Here is a 20860-nt window from a genome sequence, read left to right on the forward strand (position 1 = left end):
CTGTTCTACCTTCTCAAAAATTTTGTCGGATATGGAAAGACTCACCCTGTATAAACTTACATTTGTATAAGTTACTCTTGTCTCAATATGGCAAGTCAATCGTTTTTAATTCGATAAAGGAGAATAAGAATTATTGATTGTATTTTGATATTGTCTTATTTTTAAACTAAATGAGGTTGCGAGAAATATAAATGCGTCAAGAATATTTGTGTCTCGGTAACAGAAATCCTTTCTGAGGGTGTACTAATGCTTTTCAGTTCTTCTTGTACTTTATGCAATCAAATGAATTATTTATACACGGAGAGAACTTTCTCTTAAAATTTATCCTGAAAATCATGTAAACGTGGGCCAATATGGCATTTCAAAGAATTTTATGACTTTTTTAAATTTTACCATACATTTCACTAGTAATCATACTTATTGTTAGTATACATTTTACTAGCAAAATGTATGGTAAAATTTCCAAAAACTCTCATAAACTTCAAAATGCCGTGTTGTCCCACGATTACACAATTTTCAGGGTAAATTTTAAAAGAAAATTCTATCGGTGTACCTTCAAATATTATCAAATACTAAAAAATTTAATAAAGCACATAAAAGTTATCTGTATCTGTATTAAAAGCTCATTGATGTAAAATCGTACGATGTAATTCGGACAATGCAAAAGTTTTGCGAGTCACTGTATAACGAAAGAAAGATTGGCGTTTCTATCCACCTAAGCCACGGCGGATCAGTATATCATTTTTTTGACAGACAAATACCGAACGGTAAACAAGGGGAAGAATGCAGCGGAAGCGAAAGTGGAGGAACCGTAGGAAATCCGAAAAAACGGAGTAAATTGCGCGTGGTCTCGTATATCTCGAAAATTGGATTCGAATCGAGAGATTCGTAGCCGTGATAAATTCTTGTGCCACCGAAGAGAATTTCGCCTGCTTCCGCTTTACTTCCAAACTTTTGCGCGGGCGACTTTTGCAACGTATTCAGCCATTCAGTTCTCGACAATTTTACTTTCGTCAATGACAATCTTTAAAAAATATTTATAATATTCAGAAATCCTTCCGTTGAATTGTATTTCAATTAAAAAAATTTGCTATTTGGATCGACAAAAAGGAGCGTTAGTCCCACGAATTATCACTGACGACAATAAGCAAGAACGTTATTTCGTTAATTATAATATAATCTTTCCGTATACGTAAAAAGATCCAAGAATATTACCAATAATATGCACGTAAACATTATATATATCATTGTATTTTCGCGAAGATACGTAATTTTCAGTTTTAACAAATGCCTTCTGTTTAATATCCGAATTTATCCATTGGCGGTTGTTACATCGTGTCGTATTTATTTAAAATCCATATACATTTTTAATACTTTAATGAAATATATAATTGTATATATGTAATTTCCATGAATTATATAACATACAGCAAAGGGTATAATATTTCAACTAATGCTTCCAGCATACGCTTCGCATTCAAGTATTATCCAGGTCTGCCGATTACATAATGTGAATAAACTTTCCTCTCCTTTCTGTAGTTTCATTCAGAAAAGAGGAGAGAAAGGTGCTCTTATCGCGTACGCGAGGGCGAAAGTGCCATGTGTTGAAATTCTACTTTGTCGTACTCGACGGCGTCGACAGACGATATGTAAACGCAAAGGGAGATAGACCAAAAAGGGTACGGGCGCAGAAGAGAGAGGAAGATGGATAGGGAAGTCGAGACGAACTACGGGAGATGTATGCTTCATGGAAGATACAATAGAGCAAGCTTCTGGACTTGCAAATCCAACGGAGGATATTCTCTTACGCGCGTGTTCTTTCCATCCCTTTACTAAAATAAAATATCGATCTTTTTTTCGAAGGAGTATACGACTGCGGCGGTGCTGTATCGGAAAACGCCCGTGAAAGAGAGTGCCACGGGGAAGTGAAAAATCCCTGATTGTGAGAAGGAAAGATTACCCTTTTTGAAAATAATATATCGAAAATACGCGCGAGGAAAAGGTGTATCAAGTTCAAAATTTTTATGCTGGTGAAGAAAAATTATCGAAACGTACGTAACGTACTTGCAGTTTTATTTGATGGATACGATAAAGCTTTTCACGTCGACCTAACAACTATCCATTCTACGCGGCGTTTTCAAACACGCTTCGCCGTGACGCGCAGAGTGGCCTGCGAGGAAAGCAGCAATGAAACGCACTTCGTGATCCACGAGCTGTATACGTAAGGCTCGGCTTATACGCGTTGCAATATGTAACTGTCGCGACGCAAGCCAATAAATACGAGCTTTTTTCTCCTTTACTTTCTCCCGCAGAGATAAATGGATCGGCCGGACGTGAGCTTTAGGTTGATCGCGCGGTTCGACGGATGTGCCAATTGGGATAGGCTTCATGTTGAATTAAAAAACAGTGTAACAATGAAGAAAATTGTGTTGCTAGAAATACTTTCCGCCAATTATTAACAATTGAATTAACGCTAACTAAAACCAATTTAGAAAATGGCCACACTATCGGACACTGAACAAATTGAATACTGAAAACGCGCCCCAAAATGTGCTTTTTGGGCAAAATTGCACTTTTTGACTTTCATTGGCGATGGTATTTCGTACCACTTGTCGGCCGATCAAAATTATTAATATTCAGCAAATAAACTGCGGTAGCGCAATAAATTTGCGCGGCCACCTCGTCGATATTCATGTACGCTCTGTAGACAAACCGTGTCCATCGTGTTTGACTGTGGGTGTAATAGATGCGAGGAAAAAATCAATTGCCGCCCAAGGGCTTTTAATCACCGGAGCCTGTCCTTTCATTTCCGCGGCTTGTGTCGGCTGTCGAAAAGTCTCGATTCCTTTTTTTCCCCCTGCGCCCAGCGTCAGCGGCAGGTTTGCAAAACGGTTGCGCATGACAAACAGAACGAAAATTCAACCGTCCCTCTCATTCTTTCTCCCGTGCAGATGGATTGTATGAAGATGAGAACAACGCGTGAATTATTTAACCTTTTCACAGTTGACGTGACTCATTTTTTAAACTCTAATTTAAAACTGTTGCATTACCGCGAGTTAAAAATGAATGGCAGCAAAGCGAGTGATAGTTTCTAATAAATCGAAAGCAAGAATTTTAAAAAAAGACCTAACGGTAATAATCCGTTTAGTAAAACTGAACTTTATTGGCAGGCGAACTGGTGCATGTCCTTCGAAAAAAATAGCCGAGAGACGATACAATCAATTTAACATGACAATGAGACGTCAAAAACAAACCAATAATTTTTTAAGTCTAATTAAAAACTGTTGCATTAGCGTGAGTTAAAAATGAATGGCAGCAAGGCGAGTGATAATTTCTAATAAATCGAGAGCAAGAATTTAAAAAAGACCTAACAGTAATCATCCATTTAATAAAACTGAACTTTATTGGCAGGCGAACTGGGGCATGTCCTTCGGAAAAATAACTGAGAGGCGATGCAATCAATTTAGCATAACAATGAGACGTCAAAACCAAAACAATAAGGGTGTTGTCGAAGCTCGCATTAAACGGAAAAACAAATGTTCTTAATGGTAAGAATTATTGAAAAGCAAGTACAACGTGAAAAAGATCGATTCCCTACAGTACAACTTATTTTATCACGACCGCCTCTTTCATTCGAGAATAACAAACGACATAAATTTTTATCAGAACGAAAGACACGTAAGCAGTATTTGCTTTTTTTATCACGTAGTATAATCCAAGATGATTAACGAAGAATAATCGCTTTCGTTTGAGTCACTCGAAAACGGTTTGCTCGGGACATAATGCAGCAGGTTTAAGTTTTCCAATAACGCGTTTTCCGGTGCGCGGGCGGCGAGTAAAATCCCTACATGATTAAAATTCGAAATTACTTATTACTCGAGCACAAAGTAGACGCCGCGGTCGAAATGAGAGGAAAGGCATGGGGCGGGCAAATGATATTAACGTGTCCGTCCGTCTAGCGGTCCCAGGCTAAAAAGAGTCCATCCGGAGAACATGGTCTCGGCCCGTTACGCGCGAGCTTTATCGTGCGTCAGGTAGAACAACCCCCTCAGTGCCTCGATCCCTTCGTTGTACCTCGCCCTTATATATACGCCGCGACTGCGAAAGCGCTTTCTCCCTCGCCTGGCGAGACAATTTCTTCGGGATTCACGCAATCCCGGACTTCGGGAGCGGTTCCGTGACGCAGTAAACCGAGGAATCGAAAGGCGGGATTAGAATATCGCGACAACCGAGTCACCGGTATTTGCGATATCTAGGAGAAAATCTACTTTCGGTATATTAAGGAAAGTTACGCGATACATTTTTACGTGTCCCGGTTACGTAAGTTTCCGAATTGCGCGGTCGGAAAAGTAGCGCAATTTAAAATCCAGCGAATGCGAGTGTGAAATCGGTTCGCGTGGGGGTCTAAAAGTTAAAGAAGGTCGCGCTCGGAAAGAGACTGCGCTTTTCGAGCGGGTGATATAGCGCTACAAGTACGAGAACCGCCCCAATTTACGATTACGAGGCACATGGGGGCTCAAACGAAGGGTTAAACCAGGTTTAATCAATTCTCGCCGAAATGTGCCCGGCGTATCTCGACATTGATGGCGGATTTACTGAATTCCATGGCATAGAGCGAGCGATCGAGAAACTGCGAAGAATAAACCGAATCGAATCGAAACGCATTTTAAATTACAGCAAAAGCAATAAATAAGCCATTAGAAAAAATGCAACAAAATGCGAAACGCTCCATATGTAAAAACATTTATACAAATTGAATAATATACGTGCAAAGCATATTCAACGTTAATTCACAATTAGCGGACAAATGTACAATTTAATTATGTTTCCCTGTACAAAACCGTAAGAAGCTATGTGTCAGTAAATGTAGTAACGTTATAGCTATATTATATTATCGTCATAAACCTTTCTCATGTTTTTGAAAAGAATTATGCATCGTTGATCCGATGAACCTCAATAGCTCATATCAAGTATCTGTCATATAATATCGCAGTTATCGCCCCAACATTATTATCGGATAATTAAAATACGTATCAGGTTGTTCCTTCCCGATGAAGTGAAATAATATTTCAAGTCAGATAAATAATTCACGTGGCTCCAACCCGAAAGCTACTCAATTAAAATATCGAAATAAATCCGTCAAACTTCTATAAATAGTTACGTGAATCGTGATCTAACCGTAACTAAAAATACGTACTTCGAGATGACACGGTTATTACAACGTCGGATAAAAATCGTAATGCCAAAGATTATTCTCGTTTTCCCCAGTGCAACGTTTGCGACATTTGTTTCGCCCATAGCGCGCGATACGGTAGCACTGCTTTGACCTTTCTTACTTCGTTGTTGGACAATCTCACTCGAGGAAATATCTTGAAAGATATCGAAAAGTTTGCTACTTGTGGTTCTGGTTCAACAGTTTTTCCTACACCTCGCCTGTTCTCTTCCCACCCGTAAACGATAACGTAACGCAATCCAACGTGAAAAAGTCACGGAAGCTACGTTTAACCGATGGCTTACTATTTTTCGGGCGCAATTCCTTCGCGGCGCCGAAGTTTTCTCGTAGCCAGACAGAATGCCCGGCGTCGCGGCGCCGCTCTCTCGCAATACAGTGCAGCGAAATAGAGAGATAGACGGGGAGAAATATCGCCTTCTCTTGATTGCATTCCAAGAATGTTCGTTAAGAAAATATATTTTGCAGATCAAGATATTGCCATTTATATCTCTACATTTATTCCTGTTTACGTTTCACATAAAATACATAATGAAGTATAATTTTTTTAAGTAAAAAAACGAATGACGGAATTAAGTCTTTTCAATAAGTTTGTTGTTGGGCAACAAATATATGAGACAGAGAACTTTTTTTCAGAACTCATATTCTACGAAAAAAAAAAACACACGGCGACAGTGAAACGTGCGACGGAAATTTTAAGCTCTTATTGGTACATGTGATTTTTATTATGTAATTCTATTTGCATAATAAATTCGTCATTAAGCAACGTACGTCTGAATAAACAGCAGTCAATTTGAATATTTGATGCTGCCACACTCTATGATAATATCGCCCATTATATTATCATATTACTTGTGCATACGTTATCAAACGCATAAACTATGCGATCAAGTTACGTCAATTAAACGAGAAGTATTCGAGAGTTCTTAGATTACTCCAATTATATCTCGGTGATAAAAATGAATTCTTTGATTGTTATTGACTAAATTTATATTTTTTAAACATTTATTGCACGCATAAATTTGACGATTAACCGAAATTCACGTTTCGGAACTTCTTACATGCTCTTGTAACAAGCACTAACTTCATCATTAAAAAGTCATCGCGTTGTCCCGCTTACCCGCGCTTTCAATTAGCCCATTTGACCTTACATAGCTAACCACATTAATTAAAATTCATGGCCAATTATAAAACGGATCCAGCCCTCAAGCGTGACCGCCGCGTTGTCGTGCAATTGAATCGCTAAGACTAACGTACTGTCGTCTTTCAACTAGGACTCGTATTTCGTTATAATATTTTAATCTTGCGTCGAAAAAGCGTATTAGCCGAGATATTCAGAAAACCAGTTTCATATCGTGGGACACAGGTGCGATTCAGTAATCACATTTTGATTAGAGATCAATTGAAAATGTATTCGACTGATTGCAAAAAGCGGACAATTACTGCCGCGAAACCGATATAAAATTGCGCAGGGGCATAGTGAAATCGTAAAATAGAAATACACAGAAAACTATAATAATGTCCAGAATAGTTACTATCTAAAAGAGTATCGCACGCCAACTACAAGTTGTTATCTCTAGCGGGTAACAAATAAAATAAAAAAATTTACTCATCTCATAGCTGCTCCGCCGTCGCCTTGTAAGTTTCCTCTCAGATTAGCACTCGTACAGCACTCGCGTTAATTACGAACACGCGTAATTATCAGAACAGAATAATGGCGAGACACTTTGCACAGCACTCCCGGCGTTAATCACGGCGCGCTTCGCTACATCGCGACGGCATTCCCATCGAAACACGATCGAAAATAAAGCCGAAAAATGAAACTTTATGATTCGCTCGATACCCACAAATCTCGTAAATTAACACAATAAACCGTACGATATTAAAATCGAGTTAACGGCTAATTCGGTTGCTATCGTACGATTAAAATTTAGCATTGCATATGCGCAGGACATTTCGAAAACATAGATTCAATACGAAACACATGTATTAGTAATAACCAATATGTATAGCGGCGCTCTATTTCGAATTATGCGACACTCGTGTATTAATCCGCACTCTTAATCCGCAAACGATGAACAAATTATATTTAAATTAGTGAAAAATTTGAAGCTCGACAAGCAAAGTAGACAAAAATTTCAGAATCATTATTGAAATTATCGGCTGTATGAATATCACGTTAAAACAATACTCTCCAATTTCCATTCTCTGTCGCTTCTCAAGTGAACCGAGTATAAAGCGTGCGAATATTTGCCGCAATAAAAGTTGTCAATAAATTAACAGTCGTCAATCGCGGAAATTAATCGCTGCTAAAAGGCTAATTGTTCGTAAAAACAGAACGCGTTTCGATGGATAGTTACCGCCCGTGTAAATATCGCAATTTATAAAACAATGCTTTACAATTCCCATCCTCTGTCCCTTTTCTTCTAAATGAAATTAATAAATCGCGGGAAATACTTGCTTCGATGAAAGAATTGTCAATAAATTAACGGTCGACGATCGCGGGCATTAAACAACCGCACGCACTAATAGACGGGTTAAATGTTCGTAGAAAACAGTCTCGTTTCGATCAACAACGCGGAGCGGTACGCGCCGCTACCTGCTCGCTCGCTTCTCACCTTGCGACTGATAACGTTCGCGCGTGGCGACCTTACGCGCGAGTCATAACGGTTCGCTATCAAAATAAAACCCCGAGGTCGTAAACACCGTTCGCACGCTTCCAAGAAACATTAAATGTTTTTTCGTGAAATAACTACCGAATGTTCTTCTCTTCGAAGTTTCGCTAACATGTAATCGCGCATATTTTACATTTTTGGACTTGTATCGTCTAAGATAATGATTGATCCCGATATTCTCGATCGATCAAAAGAGTGTTTTAAAAAGGAAATATTGTCCAACGATCGACGACAAAACTTGTTTCAATCTATTCGATATTTATATATGCTAGTTTTAGTAGTAATGCGAATTTTATGTCCACAATTTTACCGTAAATATACAATGCAAAAAAGAAATTATAAAGAGAAATAATAACGAAGCAGTTTTCATCAGTACCGATCTAATTAGAACAAAAAGTAACTTTATTCCTCCGATAAATTTTACACCGAGCTCGAAAAAGTATTAAAAACAAAATAATTTCAAATAAGCATTTCAAATGTTTTTTCACATAATTCGTTCTCTACTCAAATCTCCGGGGGGGAAAATATTGAAGATTAAAAAATTATTAAAGCACATAACGTAATCTCTAAAGAATCGATTATCGATAAATAGATTGTATCTCGAGGGAAAACTTGGTCTGAATTTCTCAATTGAATCGCGATTGCAAATATGACGTGTGATGAATACCAAGCTGAATCTCAAAATCTATTTATTAAACCGTATCGTGTCTCGAGACTGGCGTCAACCAAGTTCTCCGGCAGAAACGCAAATATAGACACGATCTAGGGGACGTTAGCGAACTTATAATATTCGTGTCCAAGACGTTGCGCGCGTGACTCTGTCTCTTATTTTGCTGGCGCTTAAATAAAAATAATTTTTTAATAAAACTTGAGCTATAAATTGGGCTATAAAACCACGGAAAGGTTCGCCGCGCTAGAGTAAAGTATGGTATCCTAATCCTCCGCGCCAATTCTCCAAACTTGAATTTCGTCGAAGTTTCGCGTAAGCTTAACTACTAATTGGGCGCAATGTCCGCGGCTCTTGGCAGTGTACTATCCGACACAGACGTCCATTACTACGAGAACTTTGCAGATTGTAATTCCCTGTCTCGCTCTGTCTACCTATTTTATCAAACGTACACACAGACGCACTTGGGGAGACGTTCATGTAACATTTGTACTCGCTGTGTATCCCTATTACGTTACGGTACAGACGGAGAATATCTATCGATAAGCTGTAAGGAACACCGTAATGATTGCAACTATCTCTCGATAACATCGAGATTCTAGAATTACGTGAAATTTATACAACGACCTGGAAAGAAATTAATTCACTTTTAACAACGCGGAGTCTACTTTGCAAAATTATGGAAAATTTCGTATCTCTTTCACGGATTTTCGCAGATCGGCGGCGAAAAGGAGATCGGAGAAAAAAATATCGCCGTGGATAAATGTCCCGAATTGAATTTCCGTAAATGTCTTATTTCCCGTAGAATCACGTTGATTGGGGTCTATTCACGGGGGAATCGAGAATCAGACGTAACAACGAACTGGAGACAGTGCGGTACTGATTTTCGAGATTGTGCGGTGATTTCAAATCTATACCGAACTTTATACTCCAATTCCGCAGGCGTGTTTGAAGAGACGTTCGTCTTTATGGCAATAAGTGTATCATTGTTTCGTTTTTTGCGCCCGAAAGAATTGAAACGTATTGTCGCGAATTACAGATTCAAGCCGGTTGATTCAGCACCGCATCGATACTGTGGGATTAGTACAGTGACACGTGCGAAAGCTATCGATAGCGATCCGTTAGGATGAAAAATTAAAGACTACAAGCGCAGGGCGAGCCGATCAACAAATTAGCCGTTCGAAATATGGCTTGCGCACTCAAGGTAGGCGCAAACAAATCAAGATAATGGCGGATATTTCACGCACATGGCAATGCTAACCGGCGTCCGTCTCGCGCAGGTCCCGGGAGATTCGAGCGTGTGCGCGTCCGTCGTTCGTATCGATGGAGAGACGAGTCGTCTATCCGTCTTTATTTGTCTTGTCTCTATCGCGCATTTTTCTCTACCGCGCTAGAAACTTTTCCGTCAATTTTTCCAAGTTTCTACGTGCGCTGCGGAAACTGATAGAGAATTAGAAAAGAGTGATACCGCGTCCCAAAAGGGACATTCGTGAAAGGGAGGAAAAATTATAAAAAAATGGGGTAGGAAGAAGAAAAAGTGCTCTATCACAACAGTCACACATCTCCATAAAGGGAGGAGGAAAAAGAGGCTATTTTCTTCTCGATCCTGCAACGGGCAAAATCAGGTTTTTCTGAGAGAAAACTAATTGTAAGCTTCGCGAAAACTCGTCAGCGCGAGGACCACCAAACGCAGAGAGAGAAAAGAGGATGGTAACTGATGGTATATAAATGTTTTTCATCCCTTTAATTTCAAACCGATTGCCAATATTAAATGTTCCATTACCGGGGAGAATAACGAAATTATCGTGGAACAATTCTCCCGCCGCATTTTAATTCCGTCAATGTTTTATCATTTTCGCGTTTGCGCGAGGAGTATTCGACAAGCGTGGTTCCCAATGTTGCACGTGTTGTAATTTACAAGGCGTAAAACCGAAAGGGTTTTTTTTTCAGTGCAACGTGTTTTTATCTGAAAAAGATGCAACGGACAGGCCGGTTTTTCTAGGTTTCTTCTACGTCATATAATTATCAATAGCAAGAAGAATATTATTGTCGCCGGTAATTGATTAAAAACAGAAAGAAGAATTGTTTGACGACACGCAAGTGTAGATTAAAATAGATTCTAACATCATTAATTTAAAGAAAGAAACTGGGAATCTTAACCCCGTTTATGATTCTATTATTAATTCTTTGACTTGACTGTTGGTTATTTATTGATTTATTTATTTATTTCCCGCGCCTTCTCGATGTTTCACCTAGACGTTTTATCACACTGACACTTCTGACAGTCATTCTCCGGCCTTTGTAGACAGCGTACATATCTTTGTGCTTGTTAATTTTATAATCATGACTCACCTCCTTTGCATTTTTATCATTTGACTGCATATTACATTGGCCTGATTATTTTTAAGGTAACTGACTGGTCTAGAGTTTATTTTCAATTTGTTATATTATGTATCCGCTGTGACAAACCATATATTTTATTGTACTTGTTATTTGTGATCTTGTTTCATTTTACATATTATTATTGTACAGATTTTGATTGTCTATTAATTTAATTTGCATCTTCGATAAGTCTGTAATCCCCGTTATCGGTTTGTTCCTTTTAGAATGTGCTTGAGAAGGACCTAAACCCTTGGTCGAAACGTTGCACTGTATTTTTTTATTTTATTTCATTAAACACGTGCCAGTTACGGTCGACTAAACTTATTCATTGTTATTTATTACTGGCAACCTAAAGAGATTATTATGTTTGTGAGTGTAGATGAGTTGCGAATCTCATTTCGTCTCGGTGGCTACACTGCCAATTGTACGAACGGCTTACAGATAAGTTTCGCCAATATTTTGTAGATATTTCCTTGAAAAGGACCACAATCCTGGTCGAAACGTTGGAATAAATTGTTAAATAAAACCACCTTAGAGCCAGTTCAACGTCGTCGAACAATAATTATTAATACCGTTATTTGACTTTGCAATGCGAGGTTTTTCTCCCTCGGGGATTAAAATGGACGAGCTTTCGCTCGGTAAAATAATTCATTACATTTTTACACGCGATCAAGTACGGAGGACTATTTTGAGAACGTTGTGACGTTGACGGACATCCTTTGAAATTCGTATCGGCGTTCGAATACTTGTGTGTCTATTCGCGCGAGGACTTCCATTAACGCCACACGCGCGACGAATCAATATTAATATTAGCTACACATGTACGTACATACAGGATGTCCCAGATCCAGCGGGCCACCTTCTGTCCAAATATTCTTGGACAAACACAGACTCGGGTTTCGCTGTACAAAAAATATCGAGAGCTCGATGCTACGAACTTAAAGCGACTGCTGGAGGATACGACAATTGAAAGAGGCAAACGGTTTTGCCGAATGTCTCTTTCACTTTACATTGAATTCATAATTTGTGAGATTGATTATAGCAATTAATGCTGGAAAAACTTTCTTCGTCGAAGAAAGATCGCTTCCAAGTCGATAGAGGAGCTCGTGAAGAGCGAATCGCTAGATCTGGGACATACTGTACGTCGGGGACGCTTAATAGGCGTCAGTATGTACACGTCGTTCGAAAATGGAATTGAATAGAGTAATGTGCACGCTCGAACAATATCCCCTCCCTGTCGGCGTAACGTATTGTACGTTTGCCTAGATAATGAGACGTCACGGTCAGTCCAGCGCGTCGTTATTTATAATCGACAATTGATTCTACACACTCTCTCCTTTCTCTATTCAACCCGCTGTACAATGTAGTACGGGTGCCCTCATGCGTATCGCGCTAAACCACGTGCGCATCGGAAAACGATGAGTGATAAGCGACGTGTTCGCGAACACGTGCAGAAGATAAGCTCGTGTATTAAATAAGCTCAGGCACGTGTAATTTTCACGAATTTACGCAAACACATTGTGCACTGTTCTACTTTTGTTGGATCGATGAATATTAGGCGAATATTAAACCGAGCTTTTCGGAAGAGAAAAACAGAAGTCAAGATTTTATCTTATTCTGCGATATGTAGAAAGAAGAGAGTGCCAATGTGAGCCACAAAACGAACGGAACTCACAATATAGAATCCAAATTTCTCTTTAACAGCACAAACGTTTCGGCCGAGGGGGAAACCGCTGAGGGCATTGTGGTGTACAGACTTGCGGCATTACTGTGCATTACTAGACATTACTAGGCATTTTTTGGGCATTAGTCTGGGCATTGGGCATTGCTGGGGCATTATAAAGATAAAATAAGATAAAACAAGGTAAATAAGATAAAATAAGATAATAGGATAAAGTAATGCCCATTAGTGGGCATTGGTGTACAAGATTTTGGTCAGCGGTTTCCCTCTCGGTTTCGACCCTTCTTCGGGTCTTCCTCAGTGAAACACTACAATGAGATCATCGAAAGTACAGGATGAGAACGCAGTACAACTTATAATACAGAATGGTTCAACAATTATAGTCAGTTATCTCGTTTAGACCGAATAAAGCGTAAGGCAATATCTTGGGGGATCAGTGCACTATGTGACTTCAGAATCATTCTTCTATCTGTGTTAATATCAGTGAGTCTCCTTATTTTGCGATGTTACGGGATTTATCTTGAAATTTGAAAGTCCGCTAAAGATCGCTTAGGCTCTAAGCTTGAAACTCTCATTCACGCGACCGCGTTTGTATCTATTTTTGCATGTTTGCGTAAAAACATTTTACGTCGACACACAAATAATCGCATCGAAAATCCGCTTTGCGTTACAAAAATGTTTACTATTCAAAATAAGATTATCGCACACACGAGGGTAGGAAAGCCTCGGCTCGTAAATCCGTTTGGGATCCCTTCCGTGCGAAAGATAGCCCCAAGATACATCAAGGATTTCGTCTTGAATTTTGCACGCGCTCGGGGCACGCGACTCCCCGCTTCGATAATATAAACAGCATCCGCTTTCAGCGAAAGGTTACGCCGCAAGAGGAAACACGGCGGGGTTGAATATGCACTAGCTGTGCAACGTGGAAACTAAATAAAACCAATTTCGCAGGAAAATATCACAGTCGGAATGCGCAATCGTTCAAATTGCGATTTCATCCTCGATAGTTTTCTCGCGGTAATTCAGTAAATTTTGCACATTAAATTATTGTCAGATAATTTGCGGAAGAGAAAAAGGTGCAAAATACCCAATCGGTTTGCAAACTACCCCTTCTGTCGATACATCACGCTGCGAAGCTCCGCGAATAATAGAAAAACCAGAAGCTTTTGTTCGCGGAATCTGCCCCGCGGCAAAAAAATACGCGGAAAAAGATAACATCATCTGGACCGTTCGCGCATCGCGATACGGATATGTATCCGCGATACGGTTTGCCGATTCGTCGTTTAGCTCTCGACCCTGTTTGCTGCCGGTGAAAAATAAAAACGGCCGTTGTAACGCGGCGGATAAGCGGGCGGGGACGGGTGGTGCGTATTGTGAAAAACTTGGTGAAAAAAAAAGGAAGAACTGTCAGCGATATTACCACGGCGTGTCCGCCGAGGCGGACGTATAATTTCCGGTCTGACGTTGAATTCTCGTCAGCGTGTGCTCCATACACGTCCATTCCGCTGTCGCGGCCCGACGTGTGTCCCACCGTCTCTTTCGCGAGGCAGTTTGTTTGCGTTAAGCCCGCGTACGCGTCTAACGAATGGCTGAACAAACCTGAGCCAACGGGGAATCGAACCGGAGCTTTCCCTCCGATCCCGAAACCGCGCGCGGTTACCCTTCATTTTTTTCGTCTCCCTTTCTCTAGGAATGAAGTCTTGCGAAAATTTCTCAAGCGCGAAACTCGCGGAATTCTTCAAACGCGTCCCGAGTCAATTCTCACGCGTGTCATTGTCTGGCATTGCGCGCAGGAACATGCACGGAACGTGCGGCGGAGTGTCTTTTTTTATTTTGCAAAAACAACAGCCGTATTAACTGTCGTCCGCGGGAGCTTGTTTCGCTAAATGATCGATGCGGTACATTTTGAAGAGGCGAGAAACAAGCCGACACACCGAGCCACGCGGATGCGCCCTATGTGCCTTATCTAAGGTGACGGCGTTTAAATCGGCGCGCGTGGTCGCGCATATTAAACAGACTGCGATATAGGTATTTCGGTTCCTCCCTTCCCCCCTGGTCCACGCACTTAAGCCTTGCGTAATTTGTTTAACGTATGCTGCGTGTATCGGATAAAATTCCGGACGACAGATCCGTTAACCGTCGACCACGAATGGCTAGCGCAATGCGATTGAACGAGATAAAACGAGATAAACGACGTACTTCCTATCCTTTTATTCAATCAATCATTCACCATTGTATTATTTCTCAACTTTATCTTTCGAGAACAGTGGGGCAACGATTAACTCTTTAACTGCGAAATAAGTAGATTTAAAATAAGTACATCTCACTACTCCCTCTTTTGTATTTAGGAATCCGAATACGGCTTACATTTTACATCTTTCTTATGTATTGCGTTGCGAGCGAATTTTAACCATTGACGTAGGAAGATTGCTTATGGTCACCAGTGATGAATAAAAATTACAACGGGAACTTATAGTCAACCCAACTGGCTCGTTGCTTTATTTAAAATTGGTACAACGTTTCGACCCTATAGTTTGGGTCCTTTTCAAGTAATACTAAGTAAATCGTCTTGTCAGAAGTGACGTGTCAAGTTATAAAATGTATGATACATGTGAGTGCTGTGAATGTTGGGCTCGTCCCGAACTAAGTTCGAGCCCAACATTCACTTCTGACAAGACGATTTACTTAGTATTACTTGAAAAGGACCCAAACTATAGGGTCGAAACGTTGTACCAATTTTAAATAAAGCAACGAGCCAGTTGGGTTGACTATAAGTTCCCGTTGTAATTTTTAACCATTGACTTTTACATTTAAATTATTTTCTTTTATTCTTTTCTTTTTATACACTGAGGATGGTCTAAAGAAAGACCGAAACGTCTGTAACTTTTATGTTTTATGAACTAAATTTTTACTTTTTTGACACCAACACCTAGTCAAGGCTCTTGGCCCCTTTTACTCATTGATTTTTAAAATAAGTACTTTATTTCTCGATCTCTCTCGCACTGAAAAAAATATCTGATAGATTCAACCAGTCATCTGTTAGAAAATGGACAAATCAGAATTCCATAAGAATTTACCAATGAAAGATATTTCATAACCAGAAGTTTGCTAGACTTCACCACGCATCTGGTAAATCCCAAAGGAATTCTGATTCGTCTATTTTCTAACAGACGACTGGTTGAATCTATCCAGATTAAATTTTTTCAGTGCGATATTACAACTTTCGATTGTAGTTAAATATTAAACGTATGGTACTTGCATCTCATTCGTCGATAATCTGGAAAGGGCTACTTTGCGCGCAGCTAAAAAGTGAACTCACACACGGGAAAAAGAAGCGGGAACTTACCTTTTCTCGGAGCATGTCCCTCACCCTGGTCGCTTGACTCCTGCTCCTGTGCAGCTCGAGCTGCAACTCCAGACACCTCTCCTGCCAGTTGAGCTCCTCCACCGTCGTCGTGTACCCGTCGAAGCTCTTGGAGGTGCTGTAACTGGGCCTGACGTCCAGCTTCTCCCTCTTCAGGTCGACGTTGCCGACGTTGCCGCCGGTCGGCCTCGGATCGACGAACAATCTGCCCGTTTCGTATATCCGTGAGGCCGACAGTTGCTCCGGCGGTTGCCTGCCGGAGAACGAGAACGCCCGGTCGAAGTGGCCTCTACCGCTGGAGGGCCCCGGGTCATAGTTCGATCTTCCTCTACAGAGAGGACTGCCCGATTCCTTTCCGATGTCGTAGCCCAGGTCGGGCTGCACCGGAGTGACGAACGTTCTCTTATCCGCGTACTCCACGTGACCGCTCGACTCGGACGTGAAGTCGTACGGGCTGCACTTGGGCTTCTCGCGAAGCTCGATGTAACCGGCGCTCTTGGCGCTCTCGGCGAAGCTCTTGTCTTTGTGGAAGAAGAGATTCGGCACATTGACGTAGGGCGAGTCCCTCGCGTGCACCACCGACGGTAGTGCGCCGCCGTCGGCGCTGCCCCCCGCATTGTTGTTGTTATTGTTGTTATTAATGTTCACGGAGACGTTGGTGGAGGTACTGGCGGTGCTGACGGCGGTGGCGGTGCCGACGTGCCTAGGCCGTGGCGGTGGTGTCGGGGCCTGTCGGAACTGTCGTGGCCACAATCGCGGGCTGTCGGGTCCGGCGTTGGCGCCGCTGGCCGTCCCGGCGCCGCTCGGCGCCGCTCGAGACGATGACGAGACACCGGCGCCGACGGTGGTCGTACCTGCGGCGATTGGGCCCTGTTGGCCGGCGGCGATGGCGGCGGTGGCGACGGCAGCGGCGCCGGGCCCGACACTCGAGTCTTGCACGCGCGCGCCCAGCCGCGGGCTGCACGGCGCCGAGCTGGAGCCGAAGTCGCTGGCGAGCCGCGTGATCGGATCGAGAATCTGCGAGAGACGGCGGGCCGACGATGAGCCGCGTATCTCGTCCATCGTGATTCGTCGTTGCTCGTCGACCTTACAATGACGCCTCTTCCTGCCCGCCGACTTCTGTTTCCTGCCGGAGGATCCTCAGCGCATCTGGCGGCCCGTGCCTGTGCTTCTTCCCTCCTCGGGTTGTCGCGTTCTTCCTGCGAGGGATCGACTCGATACCGACGCTCGAGGAGCAAGGGCTGCTCATCCTCGCCATTTCGTTACCTCACACGCCCGTGTTATGGTCATCGTCGATCGCGACACCGGTCTCGGGCTTGCGCTGCGACCTGAGGCAAAGATTTCTTTTTAGAGAAATATTATAGAACCTTACGAGCGATAAAATACGGAGGGACGACAACGTTATCGCCGATACGGTTCCGCCCAACGATAGGAGTATCCATTTTTTATGTCAAGTGCTGCTAGGGACTAGTGGTCCTTATCTAGTCAGCTACTCGATATATTTCCTGACCACGTCTACAGATTGCAACGCCACGCGGCGAGCATTGTACATTATATAATTCCATGGTTTATATTTTAGTTCAAGTTGTAATATAACTGACTAATGATTCAACGAGAAAAAGGCGAAAATATTTGCTCGGGTTTTTTGCCGCTTTATTATCGTGAATATTTTATTGGCAAGATATGGCGCCAAAGCCGCCTCTGTCGCCGAGCACTTCCGACGTTTCGGCGACGGAGAAAAGTGCGACGCGGAAAGATGGCATGCAGGGCTGCAAAGTTTATTTTAAGGTCGACGTTAAAAGGAGCCAAATGAAAAACCGGATGGAGGGAGTGGATGAGCGCAACCCGTCTCGTTCTGCAATTACTACGCGGACGACGGGTCGGCTCGTGAAAAATTCCAGCCTTTGCGACCTGCCTCAGGAAGTAGATGACGAGCACAAAGGGAACTCAACTTGATGCAAATAAAAAAAAAGAAGAAAAGAAAATTAAATGACTGCGAGTGGTAGAAAATAAAATTCTCAGGCGTAGCTACATTTCAAAGTGACCTCTGAATGCGTTTGGAAAAACAAAAAGACCGCTTCCTCACAAATTTACGCAGAATATATTGACTTTGAAAAACGCCAAGTTTACCGAGAGTTTACTCAGATCATCCTACTCCGATTGTGAATAACTTCTATTATTTAAATGTTTCAAGCGAAAGTAAACGACCTTTTCTCTGGTATTTTCGAACCTAATTTGTTCCAAGAATAGTACGTTCCGACCTAACTTAAGAGAGAGGCGATTCCGATTTTCTCTTTGCAGATTCGAAAGAGTGGAATTAATTTTTTTATTTAGGCTCATAGACGGGGCTTTGTGAGTTTTTTTACTCGTGAGGAGGCAAAAATTATTTCGGTAGATTAATTCGTCGCCCGAGAGAGACGTAAATCAATGACAAATGTTAACTTTTTCCCTGGGAATTATGATATGCTGTTCACAATGTAATGCAAGTCGTGACTCGTGAGTCGTGACATGTGACACATTCGTGACACACTGTGAATTAGCTTTAAACGGTCGTGAGGTCACCCAATCTCTTCTCGCAAGTTTGCCGTTAATTTACCGGACGATCTCTTCTTTACGCCACTTATACTCGTATGGGTTTTAACAAAATGGACATTTATATTTTTAAATCTGTGTAAAACAAATTGAAAATAATTTTTCAAAGGATACAAACAAGTCAATTGGAAAGACAATTTTTCTGTTGCAATCAAAACCACATAAACATGCAAATAAAAAAGTGACTCATATAAAACATATATAAATCTGTATTTTTTAAATAAAAAGTAAGATATCACACACAAATATTTTTAATAATTTTGAAAAGTTTGAAAGTAATTTAAACAATTATTGAGAATTGAGTTTTGTACACGAGGAGATGGTAAAACTTTATTTTCTAATTAATTTCACGTGGATCTTTATGTAAGAATTTTAAAAATTTACAAATAAACTTTCAACTTTTATCTATGAGTAAACAGAGAAGATAAAATTCTCACACAAAATTATTGGGAAACTTGAAAAGTTTTGACGAGCACCAAAGTTTTTCATTGCGTATTTTAAATATTTCAAACCTATTAAAAATATCTGACGCCTACGTTATTTCTTAGAAATCGACTTCAGGCTGATCAGGAGAATACAGAAATTTTGTTTCATACCAAGTCGCTCTCACTTGCACATTCGCGATTTCGGTTGCATCAGGGAGGAAAAACTTTCTTCGCGATTAAGTCTTTTACAACCTTCGAAAGATCATTTTAATCTGTAACGTGCGTCACCTGGTTCGCCGAAGAAAATTCAGATCGCTCAAAGAATTCGTAGCCACGAAGGGTGTCGGGTAGCACACCCTGTGTATGCAGGCGATGCTCGAGCTCCGGTTCCCCGCGGTGTCCATGAATAAATTTCAAATTAACTTTCGAACGATTTCCGCGTTATACGAGGCGCGACGGAAGCCCTCCGCAATCTCGGAGGCTCTTACGAGGAGGCAGCCTTTATATCACCGAGGGCTCGCTCGCATACTCGCTCCCTAAGTAAAGCCTCGGAGTCGGAGGCTACGAGGAAGACTTTCATCGAACGGCGCTGATCGTAAAAGTATCGCGGTATTCAAGAATCCAAGGGCTCGCGCGGAATATCAAGTTGTGAGGCGCGAGAAGAGCGCTATCTGAAAAGTCCAAATGCGAAGGAGACCCCATTCTAAATTTTATTAAAAACGACGATACTCAAAGCCGATGTTTAACGCCGCGAAGGTACCTTTTGACCGATTCTCGATTAATATAAATAAATCACGTATTTTCGCCGAGAGAGGCAAAAACCGTGGGCAGTGCAGTTCTTTCACTGGGAACAACGTTACTGAAAATTAAAACTCGAGAAAGCGCATTAAACGTGTGCGTTGAATTCCAGTAAAGGGCTTTCTGTTTACGAACGGACGTACATGTGAAACGCATACTCGCGCATTGAAAAAAAAACAGGCCGATCCTTTGTCGAAATCCAACGCGTTCGGCGCATTTTTTAACAGATTGAAAAGAGTTGATTAACAGCCGCGGCGAAGCGGAGATCGCGCGACCCATCAGTTAATCAATCCCGGTTTAAACAGCATGAATTAATAGGACGGCAAACGGAGAAGGAGAAAGAGAGGAAACCTTCGGTCTAATTACGTACGAAATGATTTAACGTAACAACAATTTAGATGCTTATTTACGTACGCAGGGCTGCTCTATCGTAATAATTACATCGCGCTGTTACGACAGCGATGATCGCAGGAATGGAACCGGAGGGGGCATTTTCCACAGATATACACCGGCGGCTGCGTAAAGCCCGTATCAGACTGCAGACTCCCGAGTCCGACTCGACTACTGACTCGGACTCCCGACTATGATTCAACCAATCACAGCAAAGCACCGGCCGACTCTGACTGCCGACTTTGACTCGACTACTGACTCGACTATGATTCAACCAATTAAGCCAATCGCACAATGTCAGGCAACGGGCAATAGGAATAGGGAATAGAATTTTTGACGCGTTGGATTCGTCGGAAATTTTCTTCCAACCAGTCCAATGCGTTAAAAATTATATTCCCTGTTCCTGTTGCCTGGCATTGTGTGATAGGCTTAAAGCCCGTATCAGACTACAGACTCCCGACTCTGATTCGACTAATGACTCGGGCTCCCGACTATGATTCAACCAATCGCAGCAAGGCACCGGCCGACCCTGACTGCCAACTCGGGAATAGACGCCACTCTAAAGCCCGTATCAGACTACAGACTCCCGACTCTGACTCGACTACTGGACTCCCGACTGTGATTCAACAAATTAGAGTGGCGTCTATTCCCGAGCC

General features: G+C 41.8%; 1 protein-coding gene across 3 annotated transcripts in view; it reads right to left on the reverse strand.

Moving 5' to 3' along the window:
* LOC105568382 (uncharacterized protein CG43867) overlaps nucleotides 1-20860 on the reverse strand; it is a 72303-nt gene that overhangs the window by 47673 nt on the left and 3770 nt on the right. Inside the window, exon 2 of one of the 3 annotated variants that reach the window (XM_012024014.1) lies at nucleotides 15982-17327. In XM_012024014.1, the coding sequence (XP_011879404.1) occupies nucleotides 15982-17061 (1080 nt within the window). In that variant the 5' untranslated portion in view covers nucleotides 17062-17327. Of the gene's footprint in view, nucleotides 1-6843; nucleotides 6866-15981; nucleotides 18779-20860 lie in introns of those variants that run through there. The other 2 variants (XM_012024013.1, XM_012024018.1) reach the window with 2 other exon arrangements.

The sequence above is a fragment of the Vollenhovia emeryi genome, unplaced genomic scaffold, assembly GCF_000949405.1.
Source record: "Vollenhovia emeryi isolate VEMERY1.0 unplaced genomic scaffold, V.emery_V1.0 DF939129.1, whole genome shotgun sequence".
Lineage (NCBI taxonomy): Eukaryota > Metazoa > Arthropoda > Insecta > Hymenoptera > Formicidae > Vollenhovia > Vollenhovia emeryi.